Source organism: Zosterops lateralis (assembly GCF_965231275.1).
Source record: "Zosterops lateralis genome assembly, chromosome: 7".
NCBI classification, from domain to species: domain Eukaryota; kingdom Metazoa; phylum Chordata; class Aves; order Passeriformes; family Zosteropidae; genus Zosterops; species Zosterops lateralis.
The window spans coordinates 22,309,890-22,331,334 of NC_139767.1; the positions used below are offsets into that span (position 1 = coordinate 22,309,890).

Genomic DNA, 21,445 nt, shown 5'->3' on the forward strand with positions numbered 1-21,445 from the left:
CTGTTTGCTTTAATTCAAAAGTGCCCTGCATCAATGGAAATTTCTGGAATAGGAATTAATCCTTAGTAAACTACTACTATCAGGAAAAAAACCCAACAAATCCCACTACAATAAAAAATAACCAAAACAAACCTTTAGATCAAAAAAGTGCAGTTTGTTGGTTTTTTTTTTTCTGTAAAGGAAGGTGCCTGCTCAGCAGGCAGCCTGTATTTATTCTAGTGGTAATTCTAGTCCCAAGCCTGTGGCACAAGCAATTGCTAAGTAAGGCAGGACATAGGCTAGTTACATCCACATCACAGATGTACCACAAGCATTAAACAAGAATGAGGATGACAATGCAGAATCCTGTGTGCATGTCTAAGGTTTGTGTCTGCAAGCTCTTGGAAGCCTATGCAGAGCTGTGTGCATGCAGAAATGTCACTGATGATCCTTCCAGCAAAGCTACACCTTTTGTTTTTGATAGCAATACTTCAGGGGTTTTTTTATAAATATAAAAAATATCTTTGCAGGCTTAAAAAACATATAAGTACTTCTGTTGTATCTCTTCAGTTAGTAAAGTTTTCGGGTTGCTTTTGTAAGGTGGCAGATATTTGTAGCTAGGAATATATAAAAAATATACTTTCAAACATAATGAATGCTAATCTAGAGCAGAAACACCCTTTTATATGGTTCTGTTCACATACACAGGTCACAGGAATATGAACATGACAATATAATCTCCTATTCCTGCATATTTCTTTTTTTTCATGTCCTGTGCTTCCCTGATTGGGACTGTCAGCTACTTCTTTAGATTTAAGATTTATTTACAGCAGTTACTGCAACCTTCATGTTCCTATCCATATGTTCCCCCCTCCAAAAAAAAAAAAAAAAAAAAAAAAAAAAGAAAAAGATGTTGCAAAATGTTTCATCTGAAATGCTTGTGTAACCTCATTAAGAAGTCCTGAAAGAAAAAAAACACCTTTAAAATAATAGCTAAAAGATAATCATAGAATAAAAACTATGACCTGAACAAAACCCACCAATCTGAAAATGGTATAACTGGCACACCACATAATATTTAAGACATTAAAGTTGAGCAACTTCATGGGGTAGTATATGTCTCTCTGGTTTATATTTTAATTTTGTTAATGCTTCAAGGCTTTGGGGGAAAGAAAAAAGTAAAAGTTCTAGGTTAAATAAAACATTAGCACTTCAGAAATTTTGTTTGTCTTTTGCATATGGATGTTGCAATACAATGACTGGAAATGTGGAGCAACAAGAAAGTGTGGGCTTTACATTTTCCTGTTTCCTGGCAGTGCCCATTTTAGGCTCTGAGTCATGGCTTTCACCTCCCTGCTTTGGTTCTGGGCTTGCCTGGGGTTTCTTCTCCTGTTCCCCAGCAGCAGGGCAGGTCAGCCCAGATCTGCCAGGGCCTGGGGTGTCCAGCAGCTCTGCAGGTGCTGATGGCTTTACATTTACTGGGCTTATCTCCACAGCAGGTATCACTTTCAAACTTTTATTTTCATTCTCTTTTAATACTTGAACATTTAAATTAGGCTAATTTGCCGCATAGGTGTGAGAGGAGCTTTTCTTGCTCTACTCACTAAGTGAGAGGAACCAAAATTCCTAAAAGCCATCTCCTGCCAAGAGCACCAGGCTGCTCTTGCCCCAAACCCAACAGGGACAGTTATACTTTCCTTGGAGAACCTAAGTTTTTCCTACCCCATAGTGCTGATGCCTCACAAATTCCCAGAGCAGCAGCAAAGTGGATACTGGAGGCTGAATAAACCTCTATATCAGCGCTGCTCTGTTATGAGTCAAAGTGAGCTGAACTCTGCTCAAAAAAAAAAAAAAACAAAACAAAAAACAAACAAACAAACAAACAAAATTTTGTTGAGCAAAAGGCAAACAAAAAGGGCATAATGACATTTAAATTTACAGTCAACTTTTTTGTTGGTGAATCTTTTATAAATGTATCTGTTAGGAACCAGTCTTTCATGCTTTGAGTCTCCTGCTTGCTACTGTTACCTGATTTTTCCTCCAGTGTGACTCCAGTTATTTCAAATACAATTTAAATTACCAAAATTAGGCTGCAGAAGAGTGTGACGATCCACTGCAGAATGCAGAAAATTACACAGGTGTAAATTACAGGAATTTACTTACCTAGGCAAATTTTTTATGCTGATGAACTGCAAATAATATATGCAATGATCTCTCTTTAGTGATCCTTCATTCTAAAAATAGCATCAGAGAAATAAAAAAACTAACCATAAGCTGGATTCTGAAGAGCTTGAACTGGCATATCTGCTTTCATTTTTACATCATTTCACATAATCAGTATTCTGCTCCCCTTGGTTTCACCGTATGGCATTAAATAAAAAATTACCATGTAAAAATAACTAATCAATGTGCAGTTACTGCCTTCTGGATGATATTTGGTATATGCTTGCAAGTTTTTCTCCATTTTCAGGATAGCTAACAACTATCCTTTTCCTTTTTTTCCCTCTTTGTAAGCAAGTTAATATTTTGAATCTGCTTGCTTAAAAGAGTTGGGAAAGTACAAACATTGCAAAACTTTTGACAGTGTTACTGGAACTGTGACGTGCCAACAAGAGCTGTAAGTCTGCAGTTCGTGGCCCTTCTGACAAAACCAAATCTTGTTAAATCAGCAGGTCTGGGCTGCCTGTCCCCTTGGTAGATTACACATTCCTCTGCCACCAAGGACCAGCAACAGCTTAAATACAAGGTTCAGATCAAGAGTAGGTTTCCATTAAAATCCAGCCAGCTAGGGTTCTCTTTTTATAACAAGCAGAGAAAAGGACTGGAGGGTAGTCAATACTTCCATATTTTCTATGGTGTTTAACAGTATTTTCTATAAGACCAAATCTTAGGTCTTATAAGCAATACAGGGAAGAAAAAATATAGCAAGCACTTTTTTAAAATGTAGTGTACATTTAATTAAAATGCTCTATTCTTGTCTGATTTCTACTCAATTACTCCACATATTAAAGTTTGAGGGCTTTAAAATTTTAGCAGAATTGCTTATGAAATTTCAGTAAGAATTTTGAATGGGTAGATAATGGTCAGTGACAAGTACTTTAAAGAAATGTTTGAGAAGCCTACTGTTTTTCTTTCTTCTAAAAAGTAAATCCTAAGAAGTTTAACTAAAATATATTGAAAAGCATACCTAGATTTCCAGTGGTACTCAAATCATGGACTGTATGAAAACATAAGCATTCAGAGGTATTATTGCACACAGGTGTAAAGTATTTTTTCTCTGTAAAATATTATAATATAGATTCACTCAAAGTGATGACATTTCTGGCTCTGCACTTGTACTCTCACTTTTTGGTTGCCTTATTTGCATTATATCATCCCTTAAAGTCAGCTTCCTTCTGTCTCTCTGTTCCCCTTGAATGAATTGTTCTCAGCTCCCCAGTTAGGAATAACCTGAAAGGAAAAAAATGGATTAAATTTTTGTGTAATCAACAGTAAGTGGAGGGACGAATAAATGGGGTCAGACTGTCATCTCAGACCACTTTATTTGCTTCACCCAGAATCTCGTTACAAAAATCCCAGAATGTCAGTTTTCTGTTATTAATCTTTATTTACTCTTCTAACAGTACTGGACACACAGTGACCTTAGAGGAGCCTATTGTGTAGGAAATAAATGGCAGCCCTTTTAACAGCATCCATATCTGCTTGATGGATGTATATCTACTTCTAAAACATGATCTAGAGGTGGCAGGAGTAGCTGCAAACCAAAGGAACATACTTTGTTCCACTGTTTACTTTGTCCCACTGGTTACTTAGTCCCATAATTTGGGGCTATTGTATTTCCTAGACAGCTGCCAGTTAAGAGTCTTGGAAGCACTTCCTATTCATTGAAATTCACAGTACACTAAAGTAACAAGGTGCACTAGATGGTCAATGCAGATTGACAACATCTGGATATAAGTGAAAAATCAGAAACTAAAAAAAATTGAGATTGGAAGAAAAGCCATTCAATTTAGTAGAAATTCTGAGAGGATTTCTGCTTTTGTCTTTCACTACCATCTGCAGACAAGGCTGTGACAAACATGATGCCAGCAGTCTCTCTGGTTATTAAAGGTTAAATTTCATTTGATCTGATGAATTACTTTTTTCCTTCCCTCCGCAGATTATTCAGAGGATAAATCCATTTCCTGCTCTTTGCAGGGGGAAAATGAATGTATAACCACATTTCTACTGGCTGCGGATGAACAGGGAAGGACAGTCATTCACAGCATAGAACGGAAAGGTAAGCAATGAATATTGGTTTTTGTAGGCAAAATCTGATTTAAAACCACAGACAAGGTTAGTGATCTAGAAGCAGAGCTCTTTGAAGCGCCACATCACCTCCTTGTGTTTGTAGCTCTTCTCTGCCCAGCTAAGAAGCTCCTCAAGTACTTATTTAATGCATTGGTTACATAAATACTTGGCCTGTCATGAAAAATGGGCAGAATGATCCTTGGGATGTAAGGATAATTTAATCTTTTCAAAAGCTTGTGCAGTTCTAACAGGATGATACCAAAATCATTTGCATTATATGATGAAACTATAATTCACTGTGAAATTATCTATAATTCATAGATAAACAAATGTTCAAATGACTGTCTAATTCAGTACACCTGATGAAATTCTAAATTATATTTATAATTCTTTTTAATGTTGCAGTATCACAGACTCATGGAATGTTTTGGGTTGGAAGGGACATTAGCTCATCTAGTTCCAAGCCCTCTGCCACAGGCAGGGATGCCACTCTCAGAGCCCCATCCAACCTGGCCTTGAACACTGCCAGGGTTGAGGCATTCACAACTTCTCTGGGCAGGCTGTTCCAGTGCTTCACCAGCCTCAGAGTAAAGAATTCCCTTCAAATCTGAACCTACCCTCTTTCAGCTTAAAGCCATTGCCCCTTGTCCCGTCACTACATGTCCCTTTAAAAAGTCTTTCCCCAGCTTCCCTGTAGCCCCTTTAGGTACTGGAATGTGCTCCAAGGTCTCCCTGAAGCCATCTTTTCTCCAGGCTGAACAGCCCCAACTCACTCAGCCCATCCTCGTGTGAGAGTTGTTCCAGCCCCCATTAAGTTTTGAATATTTTGCAAAACTAACATATATAGAACAGATCTCTTTATGTCCTTCCATTTAGCATTAGTTCTTAATTTACAGCTCTGTCATCACTGATTTTTCATTAAATCTCTCTCAGGAAAGGAGAGAACACAGACACCACTTTTCAGCAGCCAGAAAGTTTCTCTTCCAGGGAATAAAGATGTCTTCATACTAAGTATTAGTTATGTTTTAGGCAAAGCCATGCAGTTTGCAACTTCCTTCTCTTTCCACAAATGGAGTTTATTTTGTTAAGCCTTTGTGTAGCCTTTCTCTAAAAATATCTGAGAATGAAATTGATTTTACTGCACAAAAAAAGAGCAGCTCCTGCCATAAGAACATTAGTCTGGTTTTGTATAGGTTTCTAGTACAGCAAAGGTGCTTTTAACAAAGGTAGTACTAAAGAAGCACACCTCTTTAACTACACCCCTAAATTCCTAAGATTCAAGAATTCAAAGGTAGGATTTTATCTTTATTAAACACTTTATTTTGTATTTTAAGTAGAGTTGATTAAAAGAAAAAGAAAAAAAAAAAAAAAAAAAAAAAAAAGAAATGTCTTACAGAAGGCACAGTTCATTGACCTCTGTGTAATGGCCTTCCCACAACACTACAACAACCAGTTTCACTATCATCTGCTGTTCTGCTCCTGGACCTTAAAATGGGAACTGGGATGAGATCTCAAGAAATTCTCTAGAAATACCATTTCCTTCATGGAATTGATGTCAATATGGCTCCAGTAGCCAGAACAGCAGCCCACTGCTCAAACCAGAGCCCCTCAGAATTAGTTAACTAAGGCCATCAAGCAAAAACAGAATGTGAAATGCAGTCATGAAAGACAAGCCAAAATGAATTTTTTAAAATGTTCTGAAACCATGGTTCAGCAGAAATTTTTGTAAAACAGTAGTTCACCAACTTTCATAGACAGTACTTTCTAATATTAAAAGAATCAAACTTCTTTGTGTTTTGGTGAAGCAAAAATGTCAGTTTTAATTATGACACTCTGAAATATTTTATCATAAAATTTATTGCAGAACTTGAAATGCAAAATTTCCTTCCAATTGCCCAGTCCAACATTTTCAACAAATCTGAAGGAATTTTCCCCCGTTGTTTTCATGAAAGAAATGCAGTTTCCTCTGTTTTATCAACAGCATTGGTGACTGTATCCTGACATAGATCTCACTAGGATCTTTTTTTCTGCAACCCACTGAATATCAGTTAATTGAACTAGAGCTCTAGCCATAACATTGTAAAACTCATAATTTTGTCAACTCAACCCTGTTCTTTATAATTATATTGAAACAGATCCGAAATCAATTTTCTGACTTTTCTCTTCAGAATCTGTGTCTGCATCCAGCAGCCGCTAATTGTCATGGTAAAAGAGCAGTGGAATAAGTTAGCAAATAATTTTTAAAACATTTTAATGCAATATTTTTCAGCTGGTTTCACAAACCCTTTAGCAAGCTAGCAGGAGAAAAATAACTTGAACTTGAAGAAAAACACTTACCCAGCTCATGGCAAATGAGAATCTCATCACATCTCTTGGCTGCTTTTAATTGCCTAAAATTTATTGATTGGTTATCCACACGCATCACTGCTTTTGTTTCCACAGATTGTGCACAGCATCCAAATATCCCAATGATAGTGGTGGGTGTCACCCTTGCTATCCTTCTCATTGGCATTGTTTTACTTTGTATATGGAAATTACTGGTGTCAGTTCAAGACCGAAAAGAGGTGGCCAAGTTTGAAGCAGAAAAATCAAAAGTTAAATGGCAAACGGTATGTGAAATACATTGGTTTTGTACAAGGTTCTTTAGTTTGGTTACATGGTGCACAACTGCCTTTAAAATTCCGGGTCTTGATTTTGTTCTTTTAAATGGATAGATTTTGCTGGTAGCTTTTCACCACATTTAGTATTCTATAAAGCAAAATCATGATTCTTTAATGGGTGAAAATTACCTAGTGTTTAATCTTCTGGTTTAATTTCTTCCACATGTAAGAATGTGTAGGTAACTGGTTTTCTATCAATTGTTTTTAATTAGTAGCCAGTCTTACAGTGCTGTTGCCTGCCTGTATGATTATCCAAGGTGTACCCCCCTGCCCAGAAGCAGAGCTGTTTAGGAAAGGGAGGAAAGGGAATCCAAGCCCACTCTCACTGAGCAGAAGTGAATGAAAATGTCCCAAATGCAGGGGAAAGGACAGCAAAATCCAGGCCTTGTTTTCTATCTATAGTTCTGGGCATCTAATGTAAACTTACACCACATCTTCCCTTTTCTTCTTTCTTTTCTGCCCTTGACTTTTTTGTCCTTTTGCAAAAGCCTAAGGACTTCTGAGGATCTTTTCAAAAAAAGCATGTTGAGTAAGCATTTCTGGGGGTGTCAGGAGGACAGGCAATGTGTTCACGTGGCTCCATTCTCCTACAAAGTCCTGTGATTGCAACTTTTTCCTACAATGGGCACTGTCAGCCTTTCAACTTCCAACCTAGGAAAAATCACTAACTTACAGGCAAGGCCACCTGAAAGTGTTTTCTTGATCCTCCAGGAGAGCTAGGTATGATAAGAGGGAAGGGAAGGATACAGTTGATAGAAGCATTTTAATTTTCTTTTCTGTCACAAGAGGAAAGGATAGGAAGTGATGATTGATGAGAGGCCAGGATGAAAAGCTCAGGTGAGGCTTGCCCTTCTCCCAGCACACAGTAGGTACTGTATGTGACAAGAGCACCATGACAAGTCACATCTAACTGCTGAGACACTCTCTGTGGTTTTATAATGGTCCAGCTGCCAGATTTGATACACAAATTGTATTAGACACATTTGATGAGGTATTGTTAGATGATGTGCATTACTGATGTGAAGGAAAGCATGCTCCTGACCCCAGGCTGGTTTGTGCTGCCTGAATTCAGATCAGTCTGAATTTCAGCAGCTTGGAACATAAGTAAGCTACTGAAAGCTATTCTAAAGTCCTCAAAGATACAACATTACTTCTATACAAACATTGTGTGACTCCCATTTAATCTGTTTTTGTTTGGGTATTTTTGTTTGTTTGTTTTTATTTTTTAGGAAACAAATCCACTCTACAGAGGCTCAACAACCACTTTTAAAAATGTGACTTACAAGAACCAAGATAAGCAAAAAAGGCCCATGTCTGCAGATTTCTATTAGCACCTCTGACAGTACAAACTTAGTTTTACTGGCAGGAAATCTAAACTAAAACTTGTTTCTTCTCAGCTGATTATGTGATATTTGTTTGCAATTTGCAGTGGTGTAACCATTCTGTTAGAGAATATATATCCCGTGTTGGGACAAATAAAGATAACATATTAGTAGTAAAGATTAATAGAAATATTTTTTAAATGACCCTTTATTGTTAAAGCCCTCATCTTAAAAAAATGGCATGATAAATAATTTTAATTTTGTCTTTAATACCAAGGATTATAAATTATTTTGTAAGCTTTTTTTTTGTTAAATTAGATATATACAGTGAACTTTATACTACTTTGTTCATACACACAATGATCATAAATAAGTGTTTAGGAATGTATTTGTATGTCTGTTTGGTGAGCTGGTTTAAATTTAGAAAAGATTTTTTTTTCATGAATGCAGTTTAAACTACTGGGGATTGAGCTTTCTCATATCACCTGTGTGACTGAATAGTTTCGCACCAGAAAAAAATTAGTGATATTGCCTGTCCTCTGTAAATGTAAGATATACAGAAATATTTCTTCCCTAGTTCTTCTTTCCTATTTCTCTATTTCCTTTTCCTTGTTGCTCTTTGATGTTCTTTAAGGACCTAGGCCCTGGGATTATCTCAGGTAAAGTTAAATCAAGCCAATCAAGGTTTATTCATTTGCAGTTGTTTTCTGCCCCAGGCACAGACTGCCTTTTTTTTTTTTTCTTTTAAATTCTAGTAAAAAGGATACAGAGAAAAAAATTAAATATTTGTAAATTGGAGACCCCAGTAGACACACTTTTAAATCAGAGGATTAGCAGAACTCCATTTCACCATTTAGGCCCTGTAAATGATTTGGGTGCTCACAATACATCTCCCGTGCCGGACCATCACACAGAGTGGCTCAGGAGCCCTTTATATGCAGAAATGTTCACACCAAAGTTTTATTGTCACACACAAAGACAGTCAGTCCTCTTTTGTTGGTATGTCCAAAATTGTGAGGTTCTTTCAATGCCCAGCAGCCAAACTGCTTATTCTTGTATGTAATCACTTATTCAGCACTTTTGGGCTGTTTGGTTTTGGGTTTGGTTTGGTTTTTTTCCCCAAACTAAACAACAAAAAGATCTATGAATTTATCTTCATATTCATTCTCGTTATGTTAATGAGGATTTTTAAATCTCCATTTTAGCTAATTACAAATGACTTGCCATAAATTTTTAAATTGTAATCTGTTAACATGTATAGCACTGCATAAAGTAATTATAAAAGTAGCTAACATGCTGACATAGAAAAATTACTGGGCTGTTTTAAGGTAACAATAATGAACTTTACTTTTTAGTATCACTTTTCAGCTCTATTTTTTGCTACCCTGAAACAGATGTTCAAAATGTACATATGAAGGTACTTAGGAAAGAAGACTTAGGAATCAAAGGTACTTTGACACTGTTACAAATGATCACATATATTCCCTAAGGTAAATAGGGAATTTGATCTGAAAAAGTATTGATCTGAAAAAGTTGGTGTCCATTTTGTAATAAACATTTACCAAGCCTGTGCACCTTCAGTCTCCATATCCTCCACAATTTCTGGAATTGAGACTGGTATATTAGCAAGCTCTGACCCATGCCTGTTTTAGGGCCTGATCCAAAGCCTACTGGAGTCAATGGCTACAGATGTGGATCTAGTTTCAGTGAAACTATTAGTTTTCGTTTACAAAGATTGTTTTGTTTAAACAAACAGGTTACTACTGTCTATTAGTGAATTAGAACCTACAGTACATATATCTGTACAAAGAGAAATAGTATCAGATGCCTTTGGAAAGACAGTGATGCTAGAACCATGCATTAAGTACAAAGTGAGAGCAATGCAATGGAAGTGACGGCCGTGATTAAACTGGAAAGGATTCTCATCTGTGTTCTGGTATTCCTGTATACCTCATAGTGGAAACTGCATAGATAAAGGCTCACATCTGTGGCCCTTCCAACCACTAGACTCCCAGAGATGTCAGTGCAAGTTACATGTGGGACCAAATCCCATTTCCATGGCACATGGATAAACTCGTGGGATGCAAAGCTGGCCCCTGAATCTGCTCAGATTTCACTTGGGTGAGGATTGCCTAAGAGACTAGAGAAATCTGGATTTCACCCATGTAGGTTATCTGTTACTCTTTTGTTTCTCACATAGAAGTCATCAAATGATAAACATTCTCTGAAAGAAATTAAAATATTTTATTACTTTTCAAGCAATAAAAATCTATAGTGTGTATTTAATACCTTTTAAGTTCTGTTTCTGAAATCTGATTTTGCTGCTCAATATTAGGGTTGAAAGCCTCTCTCCTGTAGGCCATCCATTTCAATATTCCAACATATCTCAGCCTTCAAATGTTAATAAAAAAGTGGTGTTTTCATTTCATATCAAACGTTTGGTGCTCTACATTCCCTGTTTCTACAGGAGCTCTCATTTCACAAACCTTCCCACCTTCTTCCCATCACTTGTATCTTCTGATCATCAGCAAAGATCCAATTTGTTATGTTTCCAGTCCAATAGCTCCTCCTAACAATCTCTCTCCAAATTATCCAAGGTGTACAGGAGCCAGGCAGGATGATTTGCAATTTCCCTGCTGTGACTGACTGTACTATAAATTTTCTGTGTACCTTCCAAGATGTCAGGATGCAAATCACTCAAAAAATTAAGAATTCATCAGAAGAAAGAAAATAGAAGGACTTGGTGAGGAAGGTTTCTATTATTGAGGGATATCAAATAACTTGACTCATACGTATGAGCCATTCTTTAACAGCATTAATTTAGATCAAAAATTTTGACTAAACTCCCAGATTTCAAGAACTTTGAAGAGCTCACTTGGCATTCACCCTGGAAACACGAGTATTATTCATCCCTTTTTGTTAACTATATCATTTTCATCTTGTAGAATTTGTATGAAGTTCATATTTTTTTCTCTTTAAATTTTTTTCTCTACCAAGCTATAGTGAGTTTGTGCATGGTAAGTGGGATGAAAACATCTTTCTGCTTTTTTCACAAACACTGTTTTGACCTGAGGCTGGACCTTGAGAGTGGCCAAAACATTTTTTAATAGTAATACCTCTATTCACTAATGAGCTAAATTGAATAGAAGAATAATCATTAGCAATTTTATGGTACTAGTATATCTCATACACCCTATAGAATAGTAATTTCATTAATGTATGTTAAATGGATAATTTTTCATTTGATTTATGAAGGTGCATGTTAATTTGTATTGTAAATGTCCAGATTGCATTTCAAGTTTGTTTTGTAATGTAACTAGTGGGTAATGAGCCTGGGCTACAAAATTCAGGTGTCAAGTGCAATACTCTCCATGCCTCATCTGCCTTTGTGTAGAAGTTCAAGTTTGTTTTGCAGTGTGTATAACAGAGTTATTGCCCCCCAAAACTTATCACACACAATCTAAAAAAAAAGACAATTTTTAGCCTCATCTATTTGAAAGAAACCAGTAAATCATTCAACTTGTTTGTGTAAAAAAGAAGTTATTTGACCTTGAATAAATATTGTAAAATTGAATAATTTTATAATACTTTTTCTTTTTGTCCATTCTTCATTTTCCATTTTGGCATGTTTCTTTATCACTGTTTTCACATGATTTCATAAATCTTAGCAAATTTCTCATGCTTTGGCATGCCTTAGAAATTATTTTCCTCCCCACTTTTAAAAGACAGCACATGAAATTTAATGTCTAGATTTTTTTCATTTGTGACCCTTTTACTTTTCAAGGAAATTACTTAATGGACAAATGTTGCAAGCAGCCTATTTCTGGAACACTGATTGATGGCACATGTCATTCTTTCTTTCTTTGGAACTAAATGATCTTTAAGTTCTCTTCCAGCCCAAACCATTCTATGATTTTTTCATACAGATCCCTAAATTACACAAGTTGCTTAAAGCTAAAGATTCACTCATTCTAAATGAGGGTAACAATAGCAATATATTTTTGGAAATACACAGCAAAGTACATATTTTCTCTTTAGTCCTTTCTTAAACCCTGGTTCATAAATCCTCAGGTATGAGACTGACACTATATCTGATTTACCAGAAGGCAAAATATTGAAGATAACAACAAAAAAAATCTGTCTACTCATTTTTATTGAATAGAAAGTAAGGTATCTAATACAAGGATTATTTCATCTGAGAAGAAATTGGTTAAAGAAAGAGGCAAAGTAAAATTTCTTTGGGTTCCCTGATGGATATATTCTCTTATGAACACAGTAAGTGTTTTTCTATTAGCTGTGGGATTTTAGAGTCTAATTTTGGGGCATGTACGCATGGCTGAGAAAACATGATCAGCTCTTGTGGGAAGGAGTGTACAAGGTGCAAAGGCACACCCTCTCCCAACCTGTGAAATCATGTCAACACTGAGCAAACATTTATGCCCTAGAATTTCTGCAAGCATATATATTTGTTCCAAGTGTTACACCCAGTCAAGCTTTTTTCCAACTAGACTGATAATACTCTGTTATTGGTTGTCTGTTCTTCCTGAGTTGTTCACAGTCTTGTAGTAAATTAATAGAGTGTAATATTAATAGCTTTATTTTGGGAACACATTAGGCACTCTTTTGGTGGCAAGTCTTTGCAAAAACTGCTTCATTGTTCTGTTGATTTCGCAGCAACAGTGCTAACAAGAATGGCAAAAAAAGAGACTGTGTTACATTGAATGATGAATGACACAGCAGGTACGGTTTTGCCAAGGATCTCAAATGGAAAGGATAAGGTGAAGAAAGGCTTTGAGAAACAAAGAGGGATGGGCCAGAGGCAGCTCTTGCCCCATTAGCCATTTATGTTTTATGGCAAGTATTTAAATACTGAATTTTTTCCTGTAATGCCATATCAAATGAACTGCGTGAATATCTCCCTGCTATTGAATTTGATATAACTGCCAATCAACAGCCAGTCTGACATGCTAGATTTATAGTAAAAGTAAAATTCCTACCTATTATTAAACTATTACTACCTACTATTACAAACTATTCTAGACTTGTGCCAAGTGAGCATTTACTGGGGGAAGAGGGATGGAGGACTTGGAAAGGTAAGGATTCACCTGGGGATGGCTCATGTGGTACAGTAAGAGCCACATAGGTAGTAACTCTCTCCATCCCATGCCTGTAAAAGAATAGCTGCTATTTAGCAGAATTTAGAAGTATAAACTCATAGTAATGCTCTTGTCACCCTTTAAAGGAGTTTTTCACTTCGAAAAAGGAGTTTCTAGCCTGAAGCTAACCAGCTAACAAGTAAAACTAAGAAGTCACATTTAGGAAAAAAAAACACATTCTGACTAATGAACATAAAACTGACAATTTACAACTGGGGATTTGACTTAAGCTGCAACTGGACAGTACAGGCTGTTCTGTAAGGTCGTGTTACCCAATGTGAGCTGACAGGGACAGAAACTGCAGAGCCTGGTGGCTGCAGCAATTACCTGGGAGCATGGGAGACTGGAATGGTGTGACAGAAACACACAGGTGTGTGTTTTTTCCGGCAACAGGAAAAAGGGTGTCACTGGTCATGGTTGGGATGTGTCAGAGGAGGTAGGGAAGGTGGGAGCAGTGCCTATAGTAACTGTACCCAGATGCAACATGACTGGCAGAGCTGATAAATGAGAGTAGCTCTGCCTCTGGGATAAACAGCAAAACTTTTAAGTGAAAGGGAAGGTGAATGCAAACTGGGGAGTGGATTCAAGATGCCTGGCAACTGTCATTTTTCAGATCCAAACAAGATGTAGGACAGTGCCTCCAAAAAGATGGAATTATTGTTTGCTGGGCACTGCTAATGCAAGGAATTTTGGGCCTTTTCTTCCTAGGTATTCTCTGGTTTGTTATTCCTACTCTGGGTGATTGGGGGAAAAGAATGAGACCTGTCTTCAGGCTCCAGATTAAGCACAGAAATTACAGTGTAAGGAGGTGCTGAACACATGACACACTGGATCTGTGTGTGTGCTTTGCAAAAGCAATGGGTTTGCAAGCAAATTGAATTAGTGTGAATTTAATGATGGCTTTTATTTGTGGATACATGTCATGAACATGCACTCGACTCATATTTCTGTGTAGGTCTCACAGAGAAGGTGAAGTCTAAGAAAAGATAGGGGAAGAAATACAACATTTGTGTAGAGCACCTAAAGAGCAAAGCTCAAACCAGTGCATATGTGTATGTGTGTATGCTTCTATGTGTGTACATATATATATATTTATACACAAAAAGGAAGAGAATGGGCCATTAAAAAAAAATTAAGAAAAAAAATATTTACAGAAAGTGGGGTCCAGATAGAAAATAAAGGAGCCAAATCACTACAGCAAATACCTTAAGGAAGACAGATAAAGCTTCAAACCAAAACCCTCCACCCCCCAAAACTGGAAAGTTATACCATTTAATGAGCAAGGTATTATAAATTGCCATCAAGTTTACTTCAGAAAGTGTTGCTAATCATGTTGGTTCTACAAGCCACTATGCCAGCCAAGATGTCTTATTATTGCAAATAAGTAAGTATACCTTAGCTATAAATAGCCAGGTCAGAATAACTATAGCTGCACTAGAAAGAATTTCCCAGTTTGGTCAGAACGAAATAGATTGAGGACAGTAAAAAATTGTTCAGTCAAAGAGAAAGAACTGAATAGCAAAGAAAAATTAACAAGGAAAACCACTTAGAATTAATAAGTTGCTAATTTGCATTTAGCAACTATTTAGCAAAATATTTACAAAAATACTTTGATAAATTAATTATTAGGAATACATAATCAGAATGTGATTACTTTGACCTTGCTGAAATCAACAGAAAAATCTAGTTGAAGTGGGACTCCTTCCAGCAGCAGCCTCATTTTTGCTCTCTGGCACCATTTTTTTAAAATGTTCTACCATTGATAGAGCTGAATTTCTCACCATGATCCAGCAAGAGAGCCCTTTTCTGGAGCTCAATACTCAAAGCAGTGGCCAAACACTTCTGAAGAGATGTAGACAGGTCTGAATGGCCAGATTTTCATAAATGGCTCATTAACAAGCTTCTCTCCCAGAATCTGAAAGTTTCAGAAGGCTGCAGCTTTCCTGAGAAGAGGTACATCACACCTCCATGAGAGTTACAATCCTTCTGTCTTGCAAAGTCAGATCACTCCTACACCAACTTCTGCAGCAGTATTTCCTGCTGTTAGTTCTGTCAGACTTTTATCATTTATCAGAAATATTCCCCAGCCCCGGAGGCTGCTGTTTTCTATCCTTGTACCATGATTGAAGTAGACATGGGGGAACGGTGTCCATTCCAACAGTGCATTTCTTCTTTTTTACACTTAGGTACATATTTATAGACTTGTCTGCTATGCATAAAGAACACACCAGAAACATGCTTTTTGCAGATTAAAAAGAAACGGTCCTGTGGATTCCCATAAAGTTACTCTATTTTTAACCAAGAGGTTCTGCTTTTGACTTTCTGCAAGGCTGAAACTCAGCCCAAGGAGGGCAGCTCCTGCAAATAAATATTCGACTGAAGACAGACATGAACAAAATGGAAGATGGTAATTTTTTTCTTCCCTAGGCCAAAACATAAAATGACTTCGAGGTAAAAGATGACCTAGCTAAAAACGGAAGTCCCCGAGTGGGGTCTGGGGCAGTGGAGATGTTCAGGTACAGAACAGCGAACCTGGGAACACGGGCAGTGCTGACGGTGGCCTCCCACCGCCACTGTCTCTGTGTGTTTTCTGCTCCTTTTAAAGATAAAAGTACTTGGGGTACAGGCAAGAGAAAGTAGGTGTCTTCAGATGGAAAATAAGGTTATTACAGAGTATTTTGTCCGCTTGAATCCACAGCTCTGACATGGGCAGACGGCCCGAGCTGCGTGAGCGGCATTTCCCGGCGCGACCTCCAGCGCACCCCTCCCGCAGCTTGGCGGGGGGAGCCCGCGGGCCGCCCCCCGGGGCCGCCCCTCCTTCGCCGCCGGGGTGGGATCGGCGCTCTGCCCTCCCCAGGGCAGGGCCGGCGGCTCCGGTGGCGGAGCGGAGCGGGGCGATGCCGGCGGTGCGGCTGCGGCTCCTGGCCGGCTGCCTCCTCCTCCTGCTGCTGCTGCTGCTGCTGCTGGGCGGCCCCGGCGCCGCCGCCGTCGGCCGGGACGAGGTGCCTTCCCTGCGGAGTGAGTGACGCCTCGGGGTGGCCCGGGGGAGGGGAGCGGCGGGCGGGCGGGTCCCGGGCACGGCGCTTGGCCCCGGGCGTTCCGAGGCTGTGCCGCCGTGCGGGACCGCCGGGTGCCCGAGCCCCGCCGAGCCCTGGCGGCTCCGAGCGCTCCGGGACCGGGGCCGGGGGCGGGCGCGGGGCCCCTGAGACCTGCCCCGCTGGCTCCGCTTCGCGCCCTCTCTGCTGCTCGTTCCGCTGCCCTTTGCCGTCCTCCGTGCGCCCGGAGAGAATAGGGATCGTTTTTTTCTCATTTCCAGTAAATCGCAGTTACTTTCTCTATTATCACATAAGCAATTCTCACTGCTTTTTTGGAGGGAAGGAAATGGGAGGTAAGGAGGAAGGAAATGAAGCTGTCTTGTTGGGCTGATTTTGTTACAGCCGTTTATTCCCGATTAGCTGTATTGAGCCCAAGTAAACAGGAACTCGGAGGTAATGGTCAGCAATTAGCTCTTCATCTGGGGCTGCACATCAGCTCCAGGCTTCCCTTCTGGGATATGTTTCTTGTCACCTTGTCCTTGTGTGGAGGGGCCTGGATGTAGAGAAGTGGATCTGTTCTAAAGACTTCCCTTCACCCATTCAGTTTCTAATGCATAGATTATCTCCTTTCCTCTTTGGGTCCTCTGCAGCCACAGAGCTCCTGTTGCTCTTCAGCCGCAGAGCTTTGGGCACAGCCCCCTTCCTGACACCAGGAGCTTTGTAACAAACCCATCTATGTGAGCAGGTGTGAAATGGATGGTGTAGCTTTGCAAGCTGAAAGGAGGTGAGCCTGGAGGCGTTCCCAGGCTTGATGTTGCTCCAGTTGTCTCACTGCCCCGCTTGAAGACAGAGCTGAGCTGGAGCTCATGGAGCTGTCACTGAGCCTGCCATCTCTCGTGTCTTACTTCTCTGGTGAGCTGGCTGTTTCCTGGCAGTCCTCAGGCCAGCAGGGCTCTCTTGTCAATTGCATTTTGTACGTGAGGAATGGAAACCACATTTGGAAGGGGGCTAAGAATTATGGTCTGGCTGTTCTTGGCACAAGTCGCCCCAGAATGAAAAAGGGACGTTACTCACAGAGATCATCCAGATGGGTTATTTGTGTGCAATGGGAAAGAACCTTATCTTTTCTCAGCACTCATTGCAACTCTTAAGAGCCTTACAGATAAAGGCTTTCAAAGGTTGAGAATCCTTCACTTTCGGGTTGTGGTCTTGTTCCCCCCACCCCAGGAAGGTGCTGTATAGGAGGTGCATGCTGTGGATGTAGACAAACATTGCCAAACTTGCAATCTACACGTGAATCCCAGTATCCTGGTGAATTAACCCCATTAACCAGTGTTTAGTAGTGCTAACATCCCAAATTTAACAGTGTGTTTTTTTTTCTGGTCAGCAAAGATAAGACTGCTGTGCAAAAGACATACCCTTAGCACGAGGGGCAGAAACTCTTTCTGGCCGTGTAGGCAGAGACACCTGTGTTGCCCATGGAGGACTGGGTTGGATAAGAAGGGTGAAACCAGTACAAATGGCAAAACTTCACAGAAAACTCAAAAGCAAAGGGCCAATCTGGGTATCAGTCACAGTGTCTGATGGGTTGTCACTGATCTCAAACGCCTGAGAGCTGTAAGAGTTACCGTGGGTCAAAGGAAACTTGCTCACCCCTAAGTGGTTAAGGGCTTAATGTAGGACAGCTGCCAAGTGCTTGAAAGACACAATTTCATGTATCAGACTGGTTTTCACCAGCTTCCAGTCAGAAGGGCTTGCTCCTGCTCCATCAGACTGCCAATCTCTGTAGCCATGGAGGAAACACTGTTAGTAGTCCCACAATCTGTAGTGCCACCTCTCTGTAAGTCATAATGTGTTCTATGCAGAATTTGTAGCCAAAACCCTCACCATAATCCATATCCTTTCTGTTCTGCTTGTTGTATGCACATTATATTGTTGGGCCGATCTCTTGTGTGCCTGTTACCCAGCACTGTCACAGTGCTGCTTGAAACATCTTCCTTTTTTAGGGCCACACCTAAGCTCTGTGCACTAAACTCAGGCACAGCATCTGGATGGACCTCTGCACCTCATATTTTATTTATGGGCTATGTCAATTTGAGAGGTATTTTTTAATATTATAGTTAGTGCTTCAGTATGCTTGGTGTGATGAATTACAGAAATGTGGAAGTATGCATGGCAGAAATTATCACTGTAAAATTTGAAGGCAAAATGGAAGTGCTGCTCAGGTTCTCAACACATAATCTCCTGAGGCATGAAATAAATATCTCACATATAATGTGACCAGAACTCCCTGGGTTATTTACCATTGTGGATTTCTGGGTGAATCAAGTAGCTGAGCTGTTACAGGCTTACATTTTGCTGATTTCCAGTTCCTCAGCTGCCCTCTTTTCAGTCTATATGGTCAGTTAAGCTTTTGCTCCCAAGACATTAAACAGCTGACTTTTTTCACATACTTATAACATGATGTCACCTATTTCTGTGAATTTCTGTATGATTCCAAAAAATCTGGGATGTCAGGCTGGCCCCACAACATCTGCTCTTATGGAGAGTGGTCACACATAGTTGCACAATATGTGTTGAATAGGAAAGGCATACTTTTACCCTTGGCTACCAGTTCTAGTGGTGTAGATAAATCCTGCTATTTCTGTGTCCTATTGACAATGAAGCTTTCTTTCTCTGTAGTTGCAGAGTAAAGAATGAATCTGGAAATGTCAGTCTTAAAATATTTAGCTTTTACTTTAATTGCATTCTCCAATCTACATTGGGAATTATTTTGCAGTATACAGCATGACTTCTTGTATTACTTCAACCTTTGCTCCATTACTGTGACCTTTACTCTGTCTTGGTGACCAGTGGCTCTTTTCCTTAAACATGAATGATGTTTTTGGGCACCTCCTGTTTTTGTTTGGGGTTATTTTTGGCTATCCAACTTGAGAAATATTACCTGGTTTAATTTTGTATGCTTGCAAGTAGTCCACATGTTTAGAAAAATCAGCTGGCAGTAAATTTAGACCAGTACTCCTTAGTTTTTTGGAGCATCAGTTATTCTGATGGATATTTTCAATTTACTTCCTAAATAGCTGCAATTAAAACATTTGGTTTTTAATGCTATTCAATCAATTGGAGTATTCTACAAACTGAAAGTTTGTTGCATTTTCTTCCCCCTACAGATAAAGGGATATTTATTATCCAGAGTGAAAATTCCAGCTTGTGCATTCAAGTGGACAGAGATGGCCTTGTTCTGGAAGACTGCAGTCAGCTCTCAGAAAAGATGTTGTGGAAATGGGTATCAAACCATCGTCTTTTCAACATAGGCAGCAGTACCTGTCTGGGGCTGAACATCAGCAAGCCAGAGCAGCCACTAACTATGCTAGAATGTGATTCAAGTCAATACTCCTTATGGTGGAACTGTGATGGAAAAGCCTTAGTTGGTGTATCAGAGTACAAATTAGCAATTGAAAACAGTAAACATATTGTGGCCAAAAAAGAATCTACTTGTCAATGGAAACAGTATATGTCCTATGATGAAGACCTTTGTGAGCACCCATTTCAAGGTAAGAAAAAAATTTGTCATAGAAGCTTAGATGAAAAAAGTTTCAGAAGTTCTGTTGGAGGGTGGTCAGGTGCTTATGATCCCTTCCAGTCTCTATTGTAGTTTGGCACTTAAAGTCTGTGGGGTTTTTTATGTGCAGTGGTTGAGATGAGCATACCACACAATTGATATTCTTTTGTTAAATTGACTCTCAAACTCACCAGTGTCCTTGCAAACCAGGAAATGCTCATTTCAAATGACCTGTAAAATTAAAAGGGTTACTAAGATTTGCTGTTGCCTATCCTGCAGCTTCCATTATCAGATAAACCTAAATAGAGATAAGAAAGGATTTGGAGTTCCTGGCACTGAAAATCAGTTTGTAATTGCAGTATGCATGGGACAATGTCTGCAACGTTCAGCAGCTGGACTCTGAACATGCCAAACGTTGAAACAGAGATCAGAATTTTGATAAATCCTGCTATACAGCTAGTGAAGGTGTAGGAATGTACATCAAGATCCAGGTCTGCAGACCTGAACAGTTTTCCAAGTTTAAGGACTAAGATAAGCCCAACAACTTCAAGCAGCAGCAGACAGCCTGTACCTTTACCCCTTCCTCAGCATTTCTGTAGAGGGAGAGACCTGATGTTTGCACACTGTCTCAGACTGAAGTTACTGATTTTCCCCACTTGAACTGGGTGTTTGGGTTCTAGATCTGGTCTTAGTGGCTTCCCCTGTAGGAGTAGCTCAGCCTCTGCTCTCACTAAACTCCTTCTTTGGGACCTGGGATAACTGGGAAACTGCTACAGTGCCCAGCCTCGTTATTTAAAACCTAATGGAATTTACACTTAAGACCAGACAGAAAATGTTTAAATCCATAAAAAGTCATACACATTTGCCATATACAGACAGTGAGATAAAAGTAGACCTGGTTTAGCCTTATTACTGCCACATCTCAGAGAGGTGAGGCGAGGATCAGCATTAGGGAGGCACTTTTAGCCTAGTTTCAGGACCAAAGTATTTAATTGTGTTGGCAAAATCTCTTTCACTTTCAGGTTCTATTTTCCACCTTCTGCCAAAACTCATGCACATACAAAGGCAAACCAGCCTGTTAATCCACCAAACAGGGGGTGTGAGGGATATCTACGTTAAAAAAAAAAAAAAAAAATTAAATATATGTAACTGTGGTAAGAGGTCTGTAGCAATTGCATTTGGTTTCTTGCCAGGACTGATATAATCCCCCCACAGCTGGCAGCATGGTGGCAGGCAGATGGAAAAGCAATCCTGATTTGTTTTTTGACCTGTTCCTTGTATTTTCTGTTCATTCACATCAGAAGGGGATTTACAATGTGTAAACTGCTCTTTTATATGTGCACAGCCAGCCATTAATTCTAGAAACCTCTAGGAACCTGGCAGTAGGTATTGATTCTGTAGTTGAAGGACTTTGGTCTTAAAGCTATCAGTGTGGAATCTT

The 21,445-nt window shown here is 39.3% G+C and overlaps 2 protein-coding genes across 4 annotated transcripts in view; both read left to right on the forward strand.

Annotated features, from left to right (window-relative positions):
• Window positions 1-11,787, forward strand: part of ITGB6 (integrin subunit beta 6) — a 34,382-nt gene extending 22,595 nt beyond the window's left edge. For both annotated transcript variants that reach the window (XM_083865775.1, XM_083865776.1), the window contains exons 14-16: window positions 4,139-4,258; window positions 6,712-6,878; window positions 8,159-11,787. In XM_083865775.1, coding sequence (XP_083721901.1) covers window positions 4,139-4,258; window positions 6,712-6,878; window positions 8,159-8,260 — 389 coding nt within the window. In that variant the 3' untranslated portion in view covers window positions 8,261-11,787. The remainder of the gene's footprint in view (window positions 1-4,138; window positions 4,259-6,711; window positions 6,879-8,158) is intronic.
• Window positions 11,788-16,304: 4,517 nt separating this feature from the next.
• The window catches only part of PLA2R1 (phospholipase A2 receptor 1), a gene marked incomplete at its 5' end in the record, with an annotated part of 38,390 nt that continues 33,249 nt past the window's right edge, over window positions 16,305-21,445 (forward strand). Inside the window, 2 exons of one of the 2 annotated variants that reach the window (XM_083864834.1) lie at window positions 16,305-16,425; window positions 19,613-19,996. In XM_083864834.1, the coding sequence (XP_083720960.1) occupies window positions 16,305-16,425; window positions 19,613-19,996 (505 nt within the window). Of the gene's footprint in view, window positions 16,426-19,612; window positions 19,997-21,445 lie in introns of those variants that run through there. The other variant, XM_083864835.1, reaches the window with a different exon arrangement.